Consider the following 19,729-nt stretch of genomic DNA (forward strand, 5'->3'; position numbering starts at 1 on the left):
CTTGACGAAGACCACCTATAGGCGGATACATTGTTGTCAACATGTAATGTTTACACGGCCCTCAAGACACTTCCATTGACTCCACACAGAGATTCCGGAGGGGGCAATCCTCTCTCTGGTTACCCTTTTTCCATTTTTGTACATGAAATCATTTTGAATTATCCTTAATATTATCTGCAAGATCTATTTCCAGCCCCCTTTCTGTCCTGCCGATTTCCTTCCTTAAGCCCCTGTCCCACTGTACGAGGTAATTCAAGAGTTCTCACGAGTGTTCCCCCCGATTCGAACTCGGAGAATGTCCGTAGCGGGTCCGTAAGAGTTCGTGGAAGTCTCGTAGCAGCTCGTACGAGTAAAATGTAACAATTTTTTTTCATCACGAGTATTTTTTTACCCGTGGACATTTTTTACAGGGATGATAAAAGTCAAGAGTTTACCGGATTTCCCGCGGACCTACCGTTAGCATTACGAGCCGCTACGAGACATCCACGATCTCCTACGGACATTCTCCGAGTTTGAATCAGGGGAAAACTCGGGAGGACTCTTGAATTACCTCGTACAGTGGGACAGGGGCTTTAGCGTGCTTCTTGGTTCCAGAAACAGCTCCAGGGATACACTTGGTCCCAGCAACCAATACCTGCCCCATACCTCCTCCTTATTCTTGAGAAGATCCTCGACGTCTCTCGTCGTCCCAGCTTCCTTACGCCCCACCTGCCTTGCCCTTCACTCTAACAGGAACATGCATGTCCAGGACTCTTGTCAGCACACTGTTAAAAACATCCCACTTTCAGCGCGTTCCTTTCCTATCAAACAACCTGCTCCAATCAACTTGAGCGAGTTTCTGTCTAATACCTTCAAAGTTGGCCTTGGCCCTACTTAGAATTGTATCTCGTGGTCCACCCTGTCTCTATCCATAATTATCTAAAACCAAACAGAACAGTGGTCGCTTGTTCCAAAGGGCTCATAGAAACATAGAAAATATGTGCAGGAGGCCATTCGGCCCTTCGAGCCTAGCACCGCCATTCATTGTGATCATGGCTGATTCACCCCTATCAATAACCCGTGCCTGCCTTCTCCCCATATCCCTTGACTCCACTAGCCCCTAGAGCTCTATCTAACTCTCTCTTAAATCCATCCAGTGACTTGGCCTCCACTGCCCTCTGTGGCAGGGAATTCCACAAACTCACAACTCTCTGGGTGAAAAAGTTTTTTCTCACCTCAGTCTTAAATGACCTCCCCTTTATTCTAAGACTGTGGCCCCTGGTTCTGGACTCGCCCAACATTGGGAACACAAGTCATCCACGAACACTTCATCCAATTTCCTAAGACTAGATCAAGCATTGCCCTCTCCCATGTAGGGTCCTCTATATATTGCCTGAGGACACTTTCCTGAACACATTTGACAAATACTTCCCCGTCTAAACCTTTTGCACTATGACATTCCCAGTCAATATTGGGAAAGGTGAAATCTCCTGCTATGACAACTTTATTTGACCTGAAGCTGCCTGCAATCTCCTCTCTTCTATTTTTCGTTGACTATTTAGGGGGCTGTAGTACACTCCCAACAAGGTGATCACCCCTTTTTATTTCCCAGCTCCACCTATGTAAAGTCACTAGACAAAACTTCAATAATGTCATCCCTGACTACTGCTGTGATATCTTAATCAATAAAGCAACACCCTCTCCACTTTTATTCCCCCCCCCCCCCCCCCCCCCCCCCCACCTCTATTTCTCCTGTAGTGTCCATACACCCTGCAACATTAAGCTGCCAGTCCTGTCCCACTCTTCATCAGGTTTCTGTAATGGCTATGACTGCACAAATACCTATGCCCACCCTGAGTACATCTGCCTTACCTGTCGGGCCTCTCCCATTAAAATAGTGCAATTCAAATCAATAGTCCTTCCATGCTCCTGCCTATTCTGTCCACTCTAGCTCCTTTCATCACCGTCCATGCCAACTTCCAGTCTCTCACCTGCCTCGGTCCTCCTAGGATTCCGCCCTCTCCGGCTAATCCTGAAAAAGTTCCAGTCTTCCCAGAGAATCATTGTCACACCTTTTTGTTAAACGGTAACACTTAGTTAAACATTTTCGCTGAAACTAAATATTTCCTCTACAACCACCCAGTCAAGACTCTGCAAGATCTGATAGGTCTCTGTCATGTCCCCTCTCACTCTTCTCGTTCAAATGGTCTCAAACGAATCTGGTCCAATCTCTTCTCATGGGACAAATTGCCCATTCTATGTATTCCTCTAGTAAACATTCTCTGAACTGCTGAACAACATACTTATTGGATGAGAACCTAATTAGTATCTAGCTTTCCCCGAGGCATAGAGGCGCAGCGGGCGGCACAGTGGCGCAGCAGTAGAGGCCCAGGTTCGATCCTGACTACGGGTGCTGTCTGTACAGAGTTTGTACATTCGCCTTGTCACTCTGTGAGTTTTCTCCGGGTGCTCCGGTTTCCTCCCACACCCCAAAGATGTGCAGGTTTGCAGGTTCATTAGCTTCTGCAAACTGTCCCGAGTGTGCTGGATAGGACTAATGGTCAGCTGGGGGATTGTTGGTCACCGCAGACTCGGTGAGTCAAAGGGCCTGTTTCCACGCTGTATCTCTAAAACTAAAACTAAAAGTCTATTAAGATAGACACAAAGTGTTGGAGTTACTCAGCGGGTCAGGCAGCATCGCTGGAGGGAAGGGATGGGTAACATTTTGGATCGGGACCCTTCTTCAGACTAGAGTAGAGAGGAGGGAACCGGAGGTAGGAAAAGGCCAGAACAAAGCAGGGCCGGCAACAGATGGCCTAGGAAGGGTGGAGTCCATAATGGCCCATTGTGTGCTGGGGAAGAGGTGATATCGAGAGGGGTACAAGGATGTGAACAGTGGAACTAGTAGGATGACTAGACTAGGGGAGGTAGGAGAGAGAGAATGCAGGGGTTACTTGTAATTAGAGAAATCATCGTTCATACTGCTGGGTTGTAAGTTGTCCAAGCAAAACATGAGATGCTGTTCCTCCAATTTGTGTGTGGCCTCACTCTGACAACGGAGGAGGCCCAGGACAGAGTCAGTATGGGAATAGGAAGAGAGTTAAAATGTTTGGAAACCAAGGTATCAAGTAGGCCTAAGGTGTTCAGCGAAATAATCGCCCAGTCTGCGCTTGGTCTCGCCGATATATAGGAGTCCGTACCTAGAACAACATATTCAGTAGATGAGGTTGGACGAGGTGCAAGTGAAACTCTGCCCCACCTGAAAGGACTGTCGGGGTCCTTGGATACAGTTGAGGGGGGAGGTAAAGGGACAGGTGTAGGGGAAAGTACCGGGGGGGGGGGTGGTTGGGGTGGGAAGGGATGAGTTGACCAGGGAGTTACGGAGGGAACGGTCTCTGCGGAAAGCAGAAAGGGGTGGAGATAGGAAGATGTGGCCAGTGGTGGGATCCCGTTGGAGGTGGCGGAAATGTCAGAGGATGATGTGTTGTTTGCGATGGCTGATGGGATGAAAGTGAGGACGGGGGGGGGGGACTCTGTCCTTGTTGCGACTGGGGGGAGGGGGAGCAAGAACCGAGCTACGGGAGACAGAGGAGACACGTGTGAGGGCCTCATCAATAATAGAAAAGGGTAACCCCTGTTCCCTAAAAATGAGATCTCATTCTTTCGAGGTTCATATGCACCTCCTCCAATCTATCTGTGGGGTAAAGAGCCTGTCCCACTTGCGTGTCCTTGGCACGCAAATTACGTGACCTCGTGGTCGCGTTGAGCCGAGACGGTCGGGCGCGATTACACGCGTACGCACAGCTGTCTGGAGCGCGTGACGTCATTTGAAGATGGGCACAAAGCTGGAGTAACTCAGCGGGACCGGCAGCATCTCTGGAGAGAAGGAATGGGTGACGTTTCGTGTCGAGACTCTTCTTCAGTCTGAAAAGAAGGGTCTTGACCCGAAAAGTCACCCATTGCTTCTCTCCAGAGATGCTGCCGGTCCCGCTGAGTTACTCCTGCATTTTGTGTCTACAATTTTCTTGGTCCCGCTCTGGGAGTAGAAGTGGGGGCGGATCCGGACCGCAACGGCCGTGAGCCCCAGGCCGAGTTCGGCGATCGTTTGCCTGCTTCTGCTGCTGTTGGAGGTGAGACGTTGCGTCGTGCCAGGGTCTTGGGCCTGTCCCACTTTGGCCGTCAGTTACGCGACAGGCCGTTGGCGCGCAAAGATTTCGTTCACTACAAAAATTTCGGAGCCCCGCGCGATGTCGTGCACAACTACATACCCCTCCGCGCTTCTCAGTGGGACTGGCCCCGCGCGGCCACACGGTGCCCGTGCGCTTCAACGCGACCACGAGGTCGCGTAATTTGCGTGCCAAGGACACGTAAGTGGGACAGGCCCTTTACTCCAGAACTTTCCTATCCTCGGTATGAACCAGCATCTGCAGTTCACACTAAGTACATTACATTGGATTCCTTTTGACTTGTCATATGCTTCATGGACTATTGAAGAAGGGTCTCGACCCCTAAACATCACCCATTCCTTCTATCCAGAGATGCTGCCCGTCCCGTTGAGTTACTCCAGCATTTTGTGTCTATTAACAATTGCAACTGCTTTGGCGGCATGAACATTAACGGAACCCATGTACTTCTGTCGATGTGTAGGAAACATAGTAACATAGACATAGAAAATTGGTGCAGGAGTAGGCCATTCGGCCCTTCGAGCCTGCACCGCCATTCAATATGATCATGGCTGATCATCCAACTCAGTATCCCATCCCTGCCTTCTCTCCATACCCCCTGATCCCTTTAGCCACAAGGGCTACATCTAACTCCCTCTTAAATATAGCCAATGAACTGGCCTCAACTACCTTCTGTGGCAGAGAATTCCACAGATTCACCACTCTCTGTGTAAAAATGATTTTCTCATCTCGGTCCTAAAAGACTTCCATCTTATCCTTAAACTGTGACCCCTTGTTCTGGACTTCCCCAACATCGGGAATAATCTTCCTGCATCTAGCCTGTCCAACCCCTTAAGAATTTTGTAAGTTTCTATAAGATCCCCCCTCAATCTTCTAAATTCTAGCGAGTACAAACCGAGTCTATCCAGTCTTTCTTCATATGAAAGTCCTGCCATCCCAGGAATCAGTCTGGTGAACCTTCTCTGTACTCCCTCTATGGCAAGAATGTCTTTCCTCAGATTAGGAGACCAAAACTGTATGCAATACTCCAGGTGTGGTCTCACCAAGACCCTGCACAACTGCAGATGTTGTTCTAAATGGAAGGTAGACACAAAATGCTGCAGTAACTCAGCAGGACAGGCAGCATCTCTGGAGAGAAGGAATGGGTGACGTTTTGGGTCGAGACCCTTCTTCAGAAACGTCACCCATTCCTTCTCTCCAGAGATACTGCCTGTCCCGCTGAGTTACCCCAGCATTTTGTGTTGATGACTGGTTTAATTCTGATGATTACAAACAATCTAATGGCATCATATTGCATGTTTTATTCAGGCTGGCACTGATGGAGAAAACGAATGGCTCCTTGCTCACAGACAGTAGCTCTGCCACTGGAAGTGTGTAAGTATTGTGAACAAATAGAGCTGGAAAACTGGGACCAAGTATGATTTATACATGGCCGAATGCAATGCATTTTAATTAACTATTTATCAGCATTAGGCAAGGAACGCAACATTAAAATTGCTGAGAAAAAATGTTTAATTATCATTGTATCAACAATCTGGCGGTATTTGTGATTTTCTTTTGGAGGGAGATAACATGCATGAAGTGATAAAGATTTTAAAACATTTTTGCATGATGGTAGAAGAGTGAAATGAGATTGTATCATTTGTTCTTTGAGCAGTGACGATGAACACACACTAATTCAACAGTTCTGCCAAACACTGGGGAGCGAATCTCCAGTGAACCAGCCTCAGAGTCCTGTACAGATCCTCAAGTCAGTAGAGAAAGAGGAACGGAGTGAGCTGGAACACATCATTGCCAACCTTGAGGAGGAGCAAAGGTGAGCCTGGTTCATTTTGCAACTTGTTTTATAGTCATGTTAACCCTTCGAAGGCACTCGGATATTCTTTACTTTAGTTTGGAGATACAGCACGGAAACAGGCCCTTCGTCCCACCAAGTCCACACCGACCAGCAATCCCTGCCCATTAACACTATCCTACACACACTAGGGACAATTTTACATTTATACCAAGCCAATTAACCTACAAACCTGTACGACTTTGGAGGAAAGCGGAGATCTCGGAGAAAACCAACACAGGTCATGGGGTCACTGTGCCACCTATTCTGTTTTTTCCCCATTATCTCCCTATTGACTATTGATCAAATTGAGAATCGAGTGCGCAATGTTCAGAAAGTACCCCATCATCCTTACACCCATCAATCCCCTCCAGCTCCATTACATCCACCAAACTCTTTTTGATTCTGAATCTCGTGCGGTTACCTTTTTACACGAATTGTATTCATTCTGCTTTCAACTGCCACCTCCAAGTGAATTTTCAAGAAATGCTTTCTCTGCTCTCACCTTAACATCTCCTCAACCCACAAATATCTTCGGTTACATGTGGAGTTGCTGTTTCACCACAGCAGTAGTCGCTGCCTCACAGCGCCAGAAGCCCGGGTTCCACCCCCACCATGGGTGCTGCCTGTACTGTGTTTGCATGTTCTCCCAGTAACCTGCGTGGGTTTTCTCCGGGTGCTCCGGTTTCCTCCCACACTCCAAAGACGTACAGGTATGGAGGCGAATTGGCTTGGTAAAAATATAAATTCTCCATTGTGTGTGTGTGTGTGTGTGTTAGGTAGTGTCAGTGTGCGGGGATCGCTGGTCAGCGTGGACTCGGTGGGCTGAAGAGCCTGTTTCCGCGCTGTATCTCTAAACTAAACTAAGTGAATGGAACAAACTAATTGCTTTTGTTACTGCAGGAATCTACAAGTTGAGTATGAAGAGTTGAAGCAGCAGCAGATTCTGAGAGGCGTCAAGCCCCTGCCGTCACCACCTTTCTCACCGACTCAACAGAACTATCTGGATGCTGAGCTGCTGGCCGAAGCAAAGCTTCTGCGGCAACACAAGGGAAGACTGGAGGCCAGAATGCAGATTCTGGAGGACCACAACAAACAACTGGAATCACAGTTGTACCGGTTGCGAAAACTGTTGGAAGAGGTATAGTGTAATCAGCAAAAACAGACACAAAAGACTGGAGTAACTCAGCGGGACAGGTAGCACCTCTGGAGAGAAGGAATGGATGACATTTCGGATCGAGTCTTGAAGAAGGGTCTCGACCCGAAACGTCACCCATTCCTTCTATCCAGAGATGCTGCCTGGTCCGCTGAGTTACTCCAGCATTTAGAGTCAATCTTCAGTGTAAACCAGCATCTGCAGTTCCTTCCTACACAGAGTGTAATCAGCATTTTGACCAATGGATACAAATGGTGAAATTGTGCTATGGGCAGTTTCTCAATGTTGAATGTGTGGATTTTCTCGTGACAGTGACCTGAGACAAACGGAAACTTGAAAGGTTACAAAGAGTCTTAAAGAAAAATAATTCCGGTTTTGTTTGGTTCCAATCGTTGACAGGGACGAGTTGTGGAAGTAGTTGTGGTACTTAACTACATGTTCCTTCTCATCATGACTGCATCTCATTACCAGTGCCAGTATTGCATTACATACGTAACTACCTCCTTCTCAGGCGTGTACCAGCACTTAATATTTCTAATTCTGACCTGTTAGTCTTTCTACCATTGTGTTTAAGGAGGAACTGTAGATGCTGGAAAACCTCCGCTCGGTTAACCAACCTGATCTCCCTGTGGCTCAGCACATCAACTCCCCCTACCATTCCGAATCCGACCTTTCTGTCCTGAGCCTCCTCCATGGCCAGAGTGAGTCCCACCGAAAATTGGAGGAGCAGCACCTCATATTCCGCTTGGGCAGTCTGCACCCTAGCGGCATAAACATTGACTTCTCCAATTTCCGGTAGCCCTTGCTGTCTCCTCCTCTTCTCCTCCCCTTCTCAGCTCTCCCTCAGCCCTCGGGCTCCTCCTCTTCCTTTCTCCTTTCTTCTTCCCTCCCCCCGTACATCAGTCTGAAGAAGAGTTTAGGCTCGAAACGTTGCCTATTTCCTTCGCTCCATAGATGCTGCTGCACCCGCTGAGTTTCTCCAGCACTTTTGTCTACCAGTCTTTCTTCCATTCTTGATTCAGCCAGATTGTCCTCTCTTTCTCAATCTATCTACCAGATTAGCCAAAATCCCCTTGACCATCCAAATAGGCTGTCTTGAACTCACGGCCTTTGCTATTCCATATCCATTTTTGCTTCTGTGAAACATTGGGAGATCTTACCGTTCATATAAATGTTGATGAACATACTTACTAAAACATATTGTTCAATAAACTGCTGACTGGATAGCACGCAACAAAAGCTTTTCAAAGTACCTCGGTACACGTGACAATAAACTAAACTGAACTGAACTAAATGTTTATGTCTGTGACAGAACATAAAACATTCCATTGAATTTATTTTATTCAAAAATGAAGCTTATCCACAATTTAATCCACATATTGCCAAGTGTGTAGGACTAATACTGGTTTGTTTCCTTTCTAAAACGTATATTGTAATCGCACCAATTTTTTCCATGCAGTGCTCAGATTTGTGTCTCATGTGAATCTGAAATTGACATTATACAAGAGGTGAAGTGCCCTCCATAATGTTTGGAAGTTGGCCCAATTTCTCTTGTCATCCAGGCTTCCTTACTTTCACAGTTCACTTGCCTTGCCCTTCACTCTTACAGGAACTTGCATGCCTTGAACTCCTATCATCACTCTTTCAAAGGCTTCCTACTTTCCACATGTCCCTTTGCCTGCCAACATCCTACTCCAATCATTTTGTGTCCCGCTGAGTTACTCCGGCATTTTGTTTTTGTCTCGCCCCCTCCCCTGACGTCAGCCTGAAGAAGGGTCTCGACCCAAAACATCGCCCATTCCTTCTCCCCAGAGATGCTGCCTCTCCCGCTGAGTTACTCCAGCATTTTGTGTTCCTCCATTGTCAGAGTGAGGCCCAGCGCAAGTTGGAGGAACAGCACCTCATATTTTGCTTGGGTAGTTTACACTCCAGTGGTATGAACATTGACTTCTCTAACTTCAGATAGATAGCCCTTGCTTTCCCTCTCTCGCCATCCGCTTCCCACTTCTCTTCGTCTTACTGTCTCCGACTACATTCTATCTTTGTCCCACCCCCTCCCCTGACATCAGTCTGAAGAAGGGTCTCGACCCGAAACGCCACCCATTCCTTCTCTCCAGAGATGCTGCCTGCCCCGCTGAGTTACTCCAGCATTTTGTGTCTACTCTAATCAACCTTGCCCCAATTCAGAACTTTAACTTGTCCATCCATAACAATTACAAAGCTAATAAGAACAGTGGTCGCTGATCCCCCGAGTCTCTCCCACAGACACTTCAGTCACTTCCCAATTTCCAAAGAGCAGATCAAGCTTTGCCCTCTCCCCTGCAGGCCCCCTCTATATTTTGGCTGAGAAAGCTTTGCTGAACACATTTGACAAATTCCACCCTGTCTATGGTTTGGCACTGTGGAGGTCCAGAATCTATTGGGAAAGTTAAATGCCTCTGCTGTGACAAATGTATTAGCCTCGCCACTGCCTGTAATCTCACTGCATACTTGTTCTTTGAATTCCCGCTGACTATTGGGGGCCTAGGGTACACTCCCAACCTGCTGATCATCCCCATTTTGTGCTGGTAAATTTGTGGAAGGGGCTTCTCAGGAACAGAATTTACCAGGCACAGATTGATAAGGGACAGTTATTGTGGCTTTGTGCATGAGAAATCATGCCTCACTAATCTGGCAGAATATATTAATGGACCAAGAAGATTGATGGGGGCAGGGCACTGGACATTGAGAATATGGTCATAGTCATGCAGGTCCTTCAGCCCAACTTGCCCACACCGGCCAACATGTCCCAGCTACACTAGTCCTACCTGCCTACGTTTGGTCCATATCCCTCCAAACCTGTCCTATCCATGTACCTGTCCAACTGTTTCTTAAATATTGGGATAGTTCCTGCCTTAACTACCTCCTCTGGCAGCTTGTTCCATACACCCACCACCCTTTGTGTGACAAAGACAAATCTTTTCCCCTTCACCTTAAACCTATGATCCTCAATTCACCGACTATGGGCAAGAGATTCTGTGCATTTACCCAATCTATTCCTCTCATGATTTTGTACACTGCATGTATAGTCCTGCATTATAGGCTAACCTGGAATTCAGCAGAAAGGTCTCGACCCGAAACATCACCCATTCCTCCTTTCCAAGATGCTGCCTGTTCCGCTGAGTAGCTCCAGCATTTTAGACAATAGACAATAGGTGCAGGAGTAGACCATTCGTCCCTTCAAGCCAGCACCGCCATTCAATGTGATCATGGCTGATCATCCCCAATCAGTACCCCGTTCCTGCCTTCTCCCAATATCCGTTGACTCCGCTATCTTTAAGAGGCCTCTGTCTATCTTCGGTTAGTTTGCAAGGTGGGCTAGCCAAATGTTTTCAACATTGGTTGGAGATGGAGTCAAAGAGTAGTTGTGGAGAGTGCTTTTCTACTGGAGGTCTGTGAGTTCCGCAGGGTCCGTGCTATGTCCGCTTTTGTTTGTCTTATGCATTAATAATTAGTATCGGAATTTAATTAACATTGTTAGTAAATTTGTGTACACACCAAATTTGGTGTGCAAAGTTAGCAAACAGTGAGCGAAGATATCGAAGTTTACAATACGCTCTAGATCAGTCGGGAAGTTGGGCCAAGGGACGGCCAATGAACTTTAACTCTGACAAGTGTGAGATGTTTGGTATGTCAAACTTGCTGGGCAAATGGTAGAGCCTTGGAGAAGGTTGCAGAACAGAGAGATCTGCGAGTACAGGTGTATGCTTCCCTGAAAGTGGCAAGTCAGGTGGAAAGTGGACAGGAGGGTCCTCCAGGACAATTTCTACACTCGGAGGGTAGTCGGTATCTAGAACCAGCCTCTGGCGAAGCCATAGAAACAGATGCGATTATGATTGTTCAAAGACATTTGGACAGATGCCTTGATTGAAAGAATTGATAGAAAAATGCAGACAAATGGGTTTCACCTGGTATGCCAATGTGGTTGCCATAGATAAGGTGGGCCGAAGGGCCTATTTCCATCTTTATAACTAGGATTCTAACTAACCAAATCTTCCTGAAGTATGGTGCTTTTCAAATATGCAAAATACAACATCCCATGGCACGATCCCACACACGTGAGTGGGATAATGTCCTGTTTGAGTAATGTTTGATAAACTCTGCTAGTTCTTTTCAGAATAATGCCCATGAATCATGAGAATGAGTAGATGGACCCTCAGTTTGCCATCTCGACTAAAGATGGCTTCTCTAACAGTACAAGTCCCTCGCTGTGGTGGAAGAAGATATTTAGGCGCCAGCTCAGATTCATCTTCATGAGTGATAGGAGCAGAATTAATCCATTCTGCCCATCAAGTCTACTCCACCATTCAATCATGGCTGATCTATCTGTCCCTCCCAACCCCATTCTCCTACCTTCCCCCTATAACCCCTGACAGCCGTACTAATCAGGAATCTATCAATCTCTGCCTGAAAATATCCATTGACTTGGTGCAGAAATACTACCAACACAGCTACCACACTTCTTCTTCTTCTTCTTCTTTGGAGTTTTACGGCAGCCGGCATCCACAATGTTGCATTGCTGCCACCTTCTGGCTTCATTCCACAGTCCTCATGTCTTTACATTATATCCTTTTTATAAGGCCAGAGGCCCTCAAGAAATTAAACAACACCTTTACTTCTTTTCCTTCCCCTCCATACTCTAGAATGTTCTTTTCTGATATATCTGTCATTCCAATTTTCTTCAGCTACCACACTGGGAGTCTTCTCTGAATTTATTGCCACATGAGGAATGGTGTTTCAATTTATAATCGAATTGGAAATACCTGTTCAAATATGTCGCCTAATTGGGAAGGTGTTTCCACAGTTCCCAGTGTTGGTAATTAGATGTGCCAGGCACTGATCAGTCGCGAATATTGCTCTGACCTTGGCAGCTAAAGTGAAGCAACTCCTGTTCTCTGAGCTAATTTAGAATGCTCTTCCTATTCTTCCAGCCAATTGACAAACTTCTTCCTGTCTACCATGCCAGTGAGATTTATAGAATTGTAGGACACCGTACTTTAAAAAATAAACCAAACAATGGAAACATCTTAAATGATAATTGTATTTGTCACAAGGCGTTAAGGAAGCTGGACTTTCTGTATAACGACCAGCAGATCAGTAATAACCCACAGACAGACACAAATGTCCCGCTGACAGACTCAGCGGGACAGGCAGCATCTCTGAAGAAAAGGAATAGGTGCCATTTCAGGTCGAGGCCCTTCTTCAGACTGAGAGTCAGGGGAAAGGGAAACGAGAGCTCTAGACGGTGATGTAGAGAGATAGAGAACAAATGAATGAAAGACATGCAAAAAAGTAATGGCCCTGTCCCACGGTACGAGTTCATTCCAAGAGCTCTCCCGAATTTGCCCTGATTCGAACTCGGAGATTTACGGTAATGGCCACTCGTCGGTACTCGGGGCTCTCGTGGACATTTTTCAACATGTTGAAAAATCTTCACGAGTCTTCCCGAGCTTACCTGCCGTTAGCGAGTCTTCCCGAGTACCTGCCGTTAGCGTTACGAGCCGCTAAGAGACGTCCCCGAGCTCCGACGTACCCGCTACGTTCATTCTCCGTGCTTACCACGAGTTTGATTTTTTTTAAACTCGGGAGAGCTCTTGGAATGAACTCGTACCGTGGGACAGGGCCATCACAATGATAAAGGAAACAGGCCATTGTTAACTGTGAGCAGGGTGAAAACGTGTTACAGACAATGAGACTCAACAAGACGACTTTGAAGCTGGTACGACTTGGGTGGGGGAGGGAGGGAGAGAGAGGGAATGCAAAGGTAATGGGCCTGTCCCACTTAGACGATTTTTTAGGCAACTACAGGCGACTAGTTTGTCGCCACATGTTCACCGGTGGTTGGCGGGAGTAGTCTTCACAGTCGCGCAAAAAGTCGTAGAGCCTTTCTGGTCACCGCTAAATGTTGAAAAATATTCGGCGACAGTGGGTTTGACGCCAATGAGCGTAGCTTGACTTCTCCTGACGCCAGGATGACGTAGGTTGCCGCCGGTTTTTCAGCAACTTACTATGACAGTCGCCGGCAGTTGCCTAAAAAATCGGCCAAGTGGGACAGGCCCATCACTTGAAGTTAGAGAAGACACTGGATTGTAAACTGCCCAAGCAAAATATAAGGTGCTGTTTCTCTCATTTGTGTTTGTCCTCATTCTGAGGCCAATAAGCCACAGTCTTTAATTATGCTTAAGTATAATTTCTCATCTCTGAATATGTTATTGCAATTTCACTTAGACTATTTCTTTTTTTTTCCAGCCATTAACAGAATCAAAGCTGAACGGAGTAAATGCTGTTTCTTCACCTGGTTCCCTTCAGTTTGCTGAAAACAGTCAAACAATTAACGAGGTGCTCGGCTCGCAGACAGGTTGGTGGTGATTACTTTCAAAATTCACTCACTGAAGTGCCAAAAAAAAGGGCCCCTTATCACTCTGACAAGTTAAAACATTATCAGCACCATTACACTTGCCATGAACATTTTAGTTTTAGTCTCGTTTAGTTTAGTTTATTGTCACGTGTACCAAGGTACAGTGAAAAGCTTTTGTTGCGTGCTATCCAGTCAGCGGAAAGACAATACATGGTTACAATCGAGCCACCTAAAGTGTATAGATACACAATAAAGGAATAAGAATTGTTGCCGAAGGAATAGAGATTTAGGAGTGTGTTGTGATTGTAATATGTGATTGTAGATCTGCTTCTGTGGCTAGCAAACAAATAGTCACCTGGGTTGGCGCCATCTTGGAATTGTTTAGAGCATGGACTATTAAAAGGCCATTCAACCCATCCGGCCTACGCTGACCACAAACTCAGCTTTATTACTTCTGTTCCCCAGTCTCCTTCATTTGATTGCTTAAGGTGGTATAACCTAGGGTCCAAGTTTAACGAAAGAACTCGCTGCAGCTTGCATCCATTAACTTTTTGGCAAATAAAGCTGCAGAGAGCTCTTTTGTTAACCTTGGAACACAAGTTATGCCACCTTAAGCACTACATTCACTCAGATGAAGGACATCCTAGTTGGGGAGTTTAGAGAGAAGGAGGATGGAATTGTAGAATCAGTTTGCATTAAAAAGGAAACATGGTCTGCCTTTCCAGTCCAAAAAGTCAACAGAAACAACTAAGCTGGGTTCGGCAAGACTAATGGGGTTCTCATTTAGTTTAGTTTAGAGATACAGCGTGGAAACAGGGCCTTTGGCCCACTAACACTAATCCTACACCAACTAGGGACAATTTACAATTTTACCAATGTCAATTAACCTACAAACCTGTACGTCTTTCGAGTATGAGAGGAAACCGGCGCACCCGGGGAAAACCCACGCAGGTCAGAGAGAACGTACAAACTCCATACAGACAGCGCCTATAGTCAGGAATGAAACAGGGTCTCTGATGCTGTAAGGCAGTAACTCAACCACAACGCCACCATGCTGTCATATTATGGGATTTTAATTTTACCAAGACTTCCACTAAAGCAGAGTGGAATTAGTCAAATGTATTCAGGAAAGCCAATATGTAGAGGACAAAGGAAGTCAAAGACAGCGTACAACAAAAAAATAATAAGATAGCAAAGATGAGTGAGAAGCTGGAGGATTGGGAAGCTTTAAAAAAACAACAACAGCAAGGCAATAAGAGGGGAAAAGATGAAATACGAAGGTAAACCAGCCAATTATATAAAAGAGGATAGCAAGAGTTTCTTCAGTTATATAAAGAGCAAGAAAGAGGCAAGAGTGGACGTTGGGCCGCTGGAGAATGATGCAGGAGAAGTGATAATGGGGAATAAAGAAATGGCAGAGGAGTTGAATAACTTTTTAGCATCAGTCTTCTCAGTGGAAGACACCAGCAACGTGCCTGAAATTCAAGAGTCAGGGGGTGGAAGTTAGTGGAGTGGCTATTACTAGGGAGAAGGTGCTTGGGAAGCTGAAAGGGCTGAAGGTGGATAAGTCACCTGGACCAGATGGACTGCACCCTAGGGTTCTGAAAGAGGTGGCTTTAGAGATTGTGGACACATTGATAGTGATATTTCAAGAGTCACTAGAGACAGGAGTGGTTCCAGACCATTGGGAAATTGCCAATATTACCCCGCTGCACAAGAAGGGAGCAAAGCAGAATAGTGGGAACTATAGGCCGGTTAGTCTGGCTTCAGTGGTTGGTAACATTTTAGACGCCATTATAAAGGATGAGGTTACGGAGTACTTAAAAGTTCATGATAAAATAGGCTGAAGTCAGCATGGCTTTGTGAAGGGGAGATCTTGCCTGATGAACTTGCAAGAATTCTTTGAAGAAGTAAATAGCAGGCCAGACAAAGGAGAGTCAATGGATGATGACCGATTTTGAGAAAGCCTTTGATAAGGTGCCACACGTGAGGCTGCTTAGGAAGATGAGAGCCCATAGAATCAAAGGACAGATACTAGCATGGATAGCAGGTAGACAAAAATGCTGGAGAAACTCAGCGGGTGCGGCAGCATCTATGGAGCGAAGGAAATAGGCAAAGTTTCGGGCCGAAACCCTTCTTCAGATGGCAGGTTGGCTGGATGGTAGAAGGCAAAGAATGTATTTTGCTGGTTGGCTGCCAGTGACTAGCGGAGTTCTGCAGGGCTCGGTGCTGGGGCCGCTACTCTTCACGTTGTATATTAATGATTTGGAAGAAGGCTTTGTGGCCAAGTTTGCAAATTATACGAAGATCATTAGGGAGGCACGGTGGTGCAGCGGTAGAGTTGCTGCCTTACAGCACGGGAGCTGTCTGTACGGAGTTTGTACGTGGGTTTTCCCCGAGATCTTCGGTTCCTCCCACACTCCAAAGAGGTACAGGTTTGTAGGTTAATTGGCTTGGGTTTGTATACTTGTTATAAGTGTAAATTGTCCCTTGTGTGTGCAGGCTTGTGTTAATGTGCGGGGATCGCTGGTCGTTTGCGGACTCGGTGGGCCGAAGGGCCTATTTCCATGCTGAATCTCTAAACTAAACAAAAACTAAATATGTGGAGAGGCAGGTAGTGTAGAGAAAGCAGGGACTCCGCAGAAGGACTTGGACAGGTTGGGAGAGTGGGCAGAGAAGTGGCAGATGGAATACAGTGTAGCAAAGTGTGGAGTCATGCATTTTGGTAGTAGGAATAAAGGCGTAGACTATTTTCGAAATTGGGATTGAATTTAGGAATTGGAGGTGCAAAATGACTTGGGATTCCCAAAAAGTCAAATCAGTGGAAAAGAAGGCAAATGCAATGCTAGCAGTTAGTTCGAGAGGGCTAGAATATAAAAACAAGGATGTAATGTTGAGGCTCTATAAGGCGCTGGTCAGGCCCCATTTGGAATATTGTGAGCAATTTTGGGCACCATATCTGAGGAAGGATGTGCTGGCTCTGGAGAGGGTCCAGAGGAGGTTTACAAGAATGATCCCAGGAATGAGTGGGTTAACCTATGATGTTTGATGACATTGGGCCTGTACTCACTGGAGTTTAGAAGAATGAGGGGACCCCTCATTGAAACTTACCAAACAGTGAAAGGCCTGGATAGAGTGGATGTGGAGAGGATGTTTCCACTAGTGGGAGAGTCTAGGACTAGAGGTCACAGCCTAAAAATAAAAGGACGTTCCTTTAGGAAGGAGATAGGGAGGAATTTATTTAGTCCGAGGGCGGTGAATCTGTGGAATTCATTGTCACAGAAGGCTGTGGGGGCCAAAGCAATGGATATTTTAATCTCCAAGGAATAAAGTCCTGATCAACATCTCAGGCCCTCGAGTCCAGGCAATATCCTTGTAAATCTCTATACATTTTCCGACAATAACATTTTCCCTATTACAGGGTGACCAAAACTGGATACAGTACTCTGGAAATAGCCTAACCAATGTCATAGAGTCATACAGCATGAAAACAGGCCCTTCGGCCCAACTTGCCCACATCGACCAACATGTTCAATCTACACTAGTCCCACCTGCCTGCATTTGGCCCACATCCATCTAAACCCCCCCCCCCCTCACCTTAAACCAATGTCCTCTGGTTCTCGATTCCCCTACTCCCCTACGAGCAAGAGTTCTGCACGTTTACCTAATCTAGGCCTCTCATGATTGTGTACACTTCTATAAGATCACCCCTCATCCTCCTGCGCTCCAAGGAATAGAGTCCTAACCTCCTCAACCGTTCCTTATAGCTCAGGCCCTCGAGTGCAGGCATCCTCTGTGCCATTTCCAACTTCACAACACCCTTCCTATAACATGGTGCCCAAAACTGAACACAGTACTCTAAATGTGGTCTCACCAATGTCTACTGCAACATGACGCTCCCAACTTCTATACTCAATACCCTTGACTGATGAAGACCAATGTGTCAAAGGCCTTTTTGACCACCCTATCTACCTGCGACACCACTTTCATGGAACCATGTACCTGTACTCCTAGATCCCTCTGCCCTACCATTCACTGTGTAGGTGCTGCCCATGTTAGACTTCCCAAAATACAACACCTCACATTTCTCTGTATTAAATTCCATCACCCATTCCTCTGCCCAGCTGATCAAGATGCAATTCTTGCTGCCTATTTGACAACTGTAGCATAACATCTCAACTTCTATACTCAAGACCAAGGTGCCGAAAGCCTTCTGGAGCACTATATTCCTGTGATGCCACTTTCAGGAATCTATAGAGGTGTACAAAACCGTGAGGGGATTTGATAGGATTAACTTTTACCCAGATATGAAGAACCTCAGGATTTAGGATGAAGGTGAGAGGGTCAAGAGTGAAAAGGAACATGAGGGGCCAAGTTGAAGCAGTTCAATTCAGTTTAGTTTCTCGTCACGAGCACCGAAAAGCTTTTATTGCATGCTATCCAGTCAGCAGAAGGACAAAACATGATTACAATCGAGTCATTTACTGGTGTATAGATACGTGATAAGGGAATCATAGTTAAAGTGAGAAATGTTGATGTAGGAGTAGAGATTTCAGAGTGTGATTGTAATGTGTGATTGTGGATCTGTTTTTGAGGTTTACGACAACTGCATTTAAAATACACTTGGACAGGTGTATGGATAGAAAATCCATCTTATTGAAACATATAAGATTATTAAGGGTTTGGACACGTTAGAGGCAGGAAAGATGCATGGCAGATGAAGTTTAATGCGGATAAATGTGAGGTTATCCACTTTGGTAGCAAAAGCAGGAAGGCAGATTACTATCTAAATGGCATCAAGTTGGGAAAAGGGGAAGTACAACGGGATCTGGGGGTCCTTGTACATCAGTCTATGAAAGTAAGCATGCAGGTACAGCAGGCAGTGAAGAAAGCGAATGGCATGTTGGCCTTTATAACAAGAGGAATCGAATATAGGAGCTAAGAGGTCCTTCTGCAGTTGTACAGAGCCCTAGTGAGACCACACCTGGAGTATTGTGTGCAATTATGGTCCCCTAATTTGAGGAAGGACATTCTTGCTATTGAGGGAGTGCAGCGTAGGTTTACAAGGTTAATTCCCAGGATGGCGGGACTGTCATATGCTGAGAGAATGGAGCAGCTGGGCTTGTACACTCTGGCTTTTAGAAGGATGAGAGGATATCTCAGTGAAACATTTAAGATTGTTAAGGGCTTGGACACGCTAGAGGCAGGAAACATGCTCCCGATGTTGGGGGAGTCCAGAACCAGGGGCCACAGTTTAAGAATACGGGGTAAGCCATTTAGAACGGAGATGAGGAAACACTTTTTCACACAGAGGGTTGTGAATCTGTGGAATTCTCTGCCTCAGAAGACAGTGGAGGCCAATTCTCTGGATGCTTTAGAAACATGGAAAATAGGTGCAGGAGGAGGCCATGGCTGATCATCCCCAATCAACAACCCATAGAAACATAGAAAATAGGGAGAGAGTTAGATGGAGTTCTTAAAGATAGCGGAGTCAGGGGACATGGCGAGAAGGCAGGAATGGGGTGCTGATTGGGGATGATCAGCCATGATCATATTGAATGGCGGTGCTGGTTCGAAGGGCTGAGTGGCCTACTCCAGCATCTTTTGTCTGTTGAAACATTTCGAGGGATATGGGCCAAATCTGGGCAAATAGAACTAGTTTCTTTGGGGCATCTTGATTGCTTAGATGAGTTGGGACAAAGGGCCTGTTTCCATGTTTTTTTCCAAGTCAAGTCAAGATTATTCGTCACATACACATACGAGATATGCAGTGAAATGAAAAGTGGCAATGCTCGCGGACTTTGTGCAAAAAGACAAACAAACAAACAACCAAACAAACTACAAACAGAATGTTGTACCTCCTTGAATCTTTTCAGCCATCTCCTGACAAAAGAACAATCTGTTTTTTTCCAGTCCACCATGTCTCTTTATCATGCACCTGTCTGCCCATCTTCCTCTCTTTGCAAATTGGAGGAACAGCATCTCATGTTTTGCATGGGCAGTGATATGAACACTGATTTCTCTCACTTCAGGAAGCCCCAGCATTCTCTCTCACTGTATCCCTCCCCCACCCAAGTCGCACCAGCTTCTCGTTTTCACCCGACAAACAGCTTACAATGGCCTGTTTCCTTTATCATTGTTACCTTTTTGCATATCTTTCATTCATTGTTCTTTATCTC

The 19,729-nt window shown here is 46.0% G+C and overlaps 1 protein-coding gene across 6 annotated transcripts in view; it reads left to right on the forward strand.

Moving 5' to 3' along the window:
• The window catches only part of utrn (utrophin), a 395,823-nt gene that overhangs the window by 368,193 nt on the left and 7,901 nt on the right, over positions 1 to 19,729 (forward strand). For all 6 annotated transcript variants that reach the window (XM_033025073.1, XM_033025072.1, XM_033025074.1 and 3 more), the window contains 4 exons: positions 5,472 to 5,537; positions 5,821 to 5,979; positions 6,901 to 7,138; positions 13,442 to 13,550. In XM_033025073.1, coding sequence (XP_032880964.1) covers positions 5,472 to 5,537; positions 5,821 to 5,979; positions 6,901 to 7,138; positions 13,442 to 13,550 — 572 coding nt within the window. The remainder of the gene's footprint in view (positions 1 to 5,471; positions 5,538 to 5,820; positions 5,980 to 6,900; positions 7,139 to 13,441; positions 13,551 to 19,729) is intronic.

This window comes from Amblyraja radiata, chromosome 8 (genome assembly GCF_010909765.2).
Source record: "Amblyraja radiata isolate CabotCenter1 chromosome 8, sAmbRad1.1.pri, whole genome shotgun sequence".
In the NCBI taxonomy this organism is placed as follows: Eukaryota; Metazoa; Chordata; class Chondrichthyes; order Rajiformes; family Rajidae; genus Amblyraja; species Amblyraja radiata.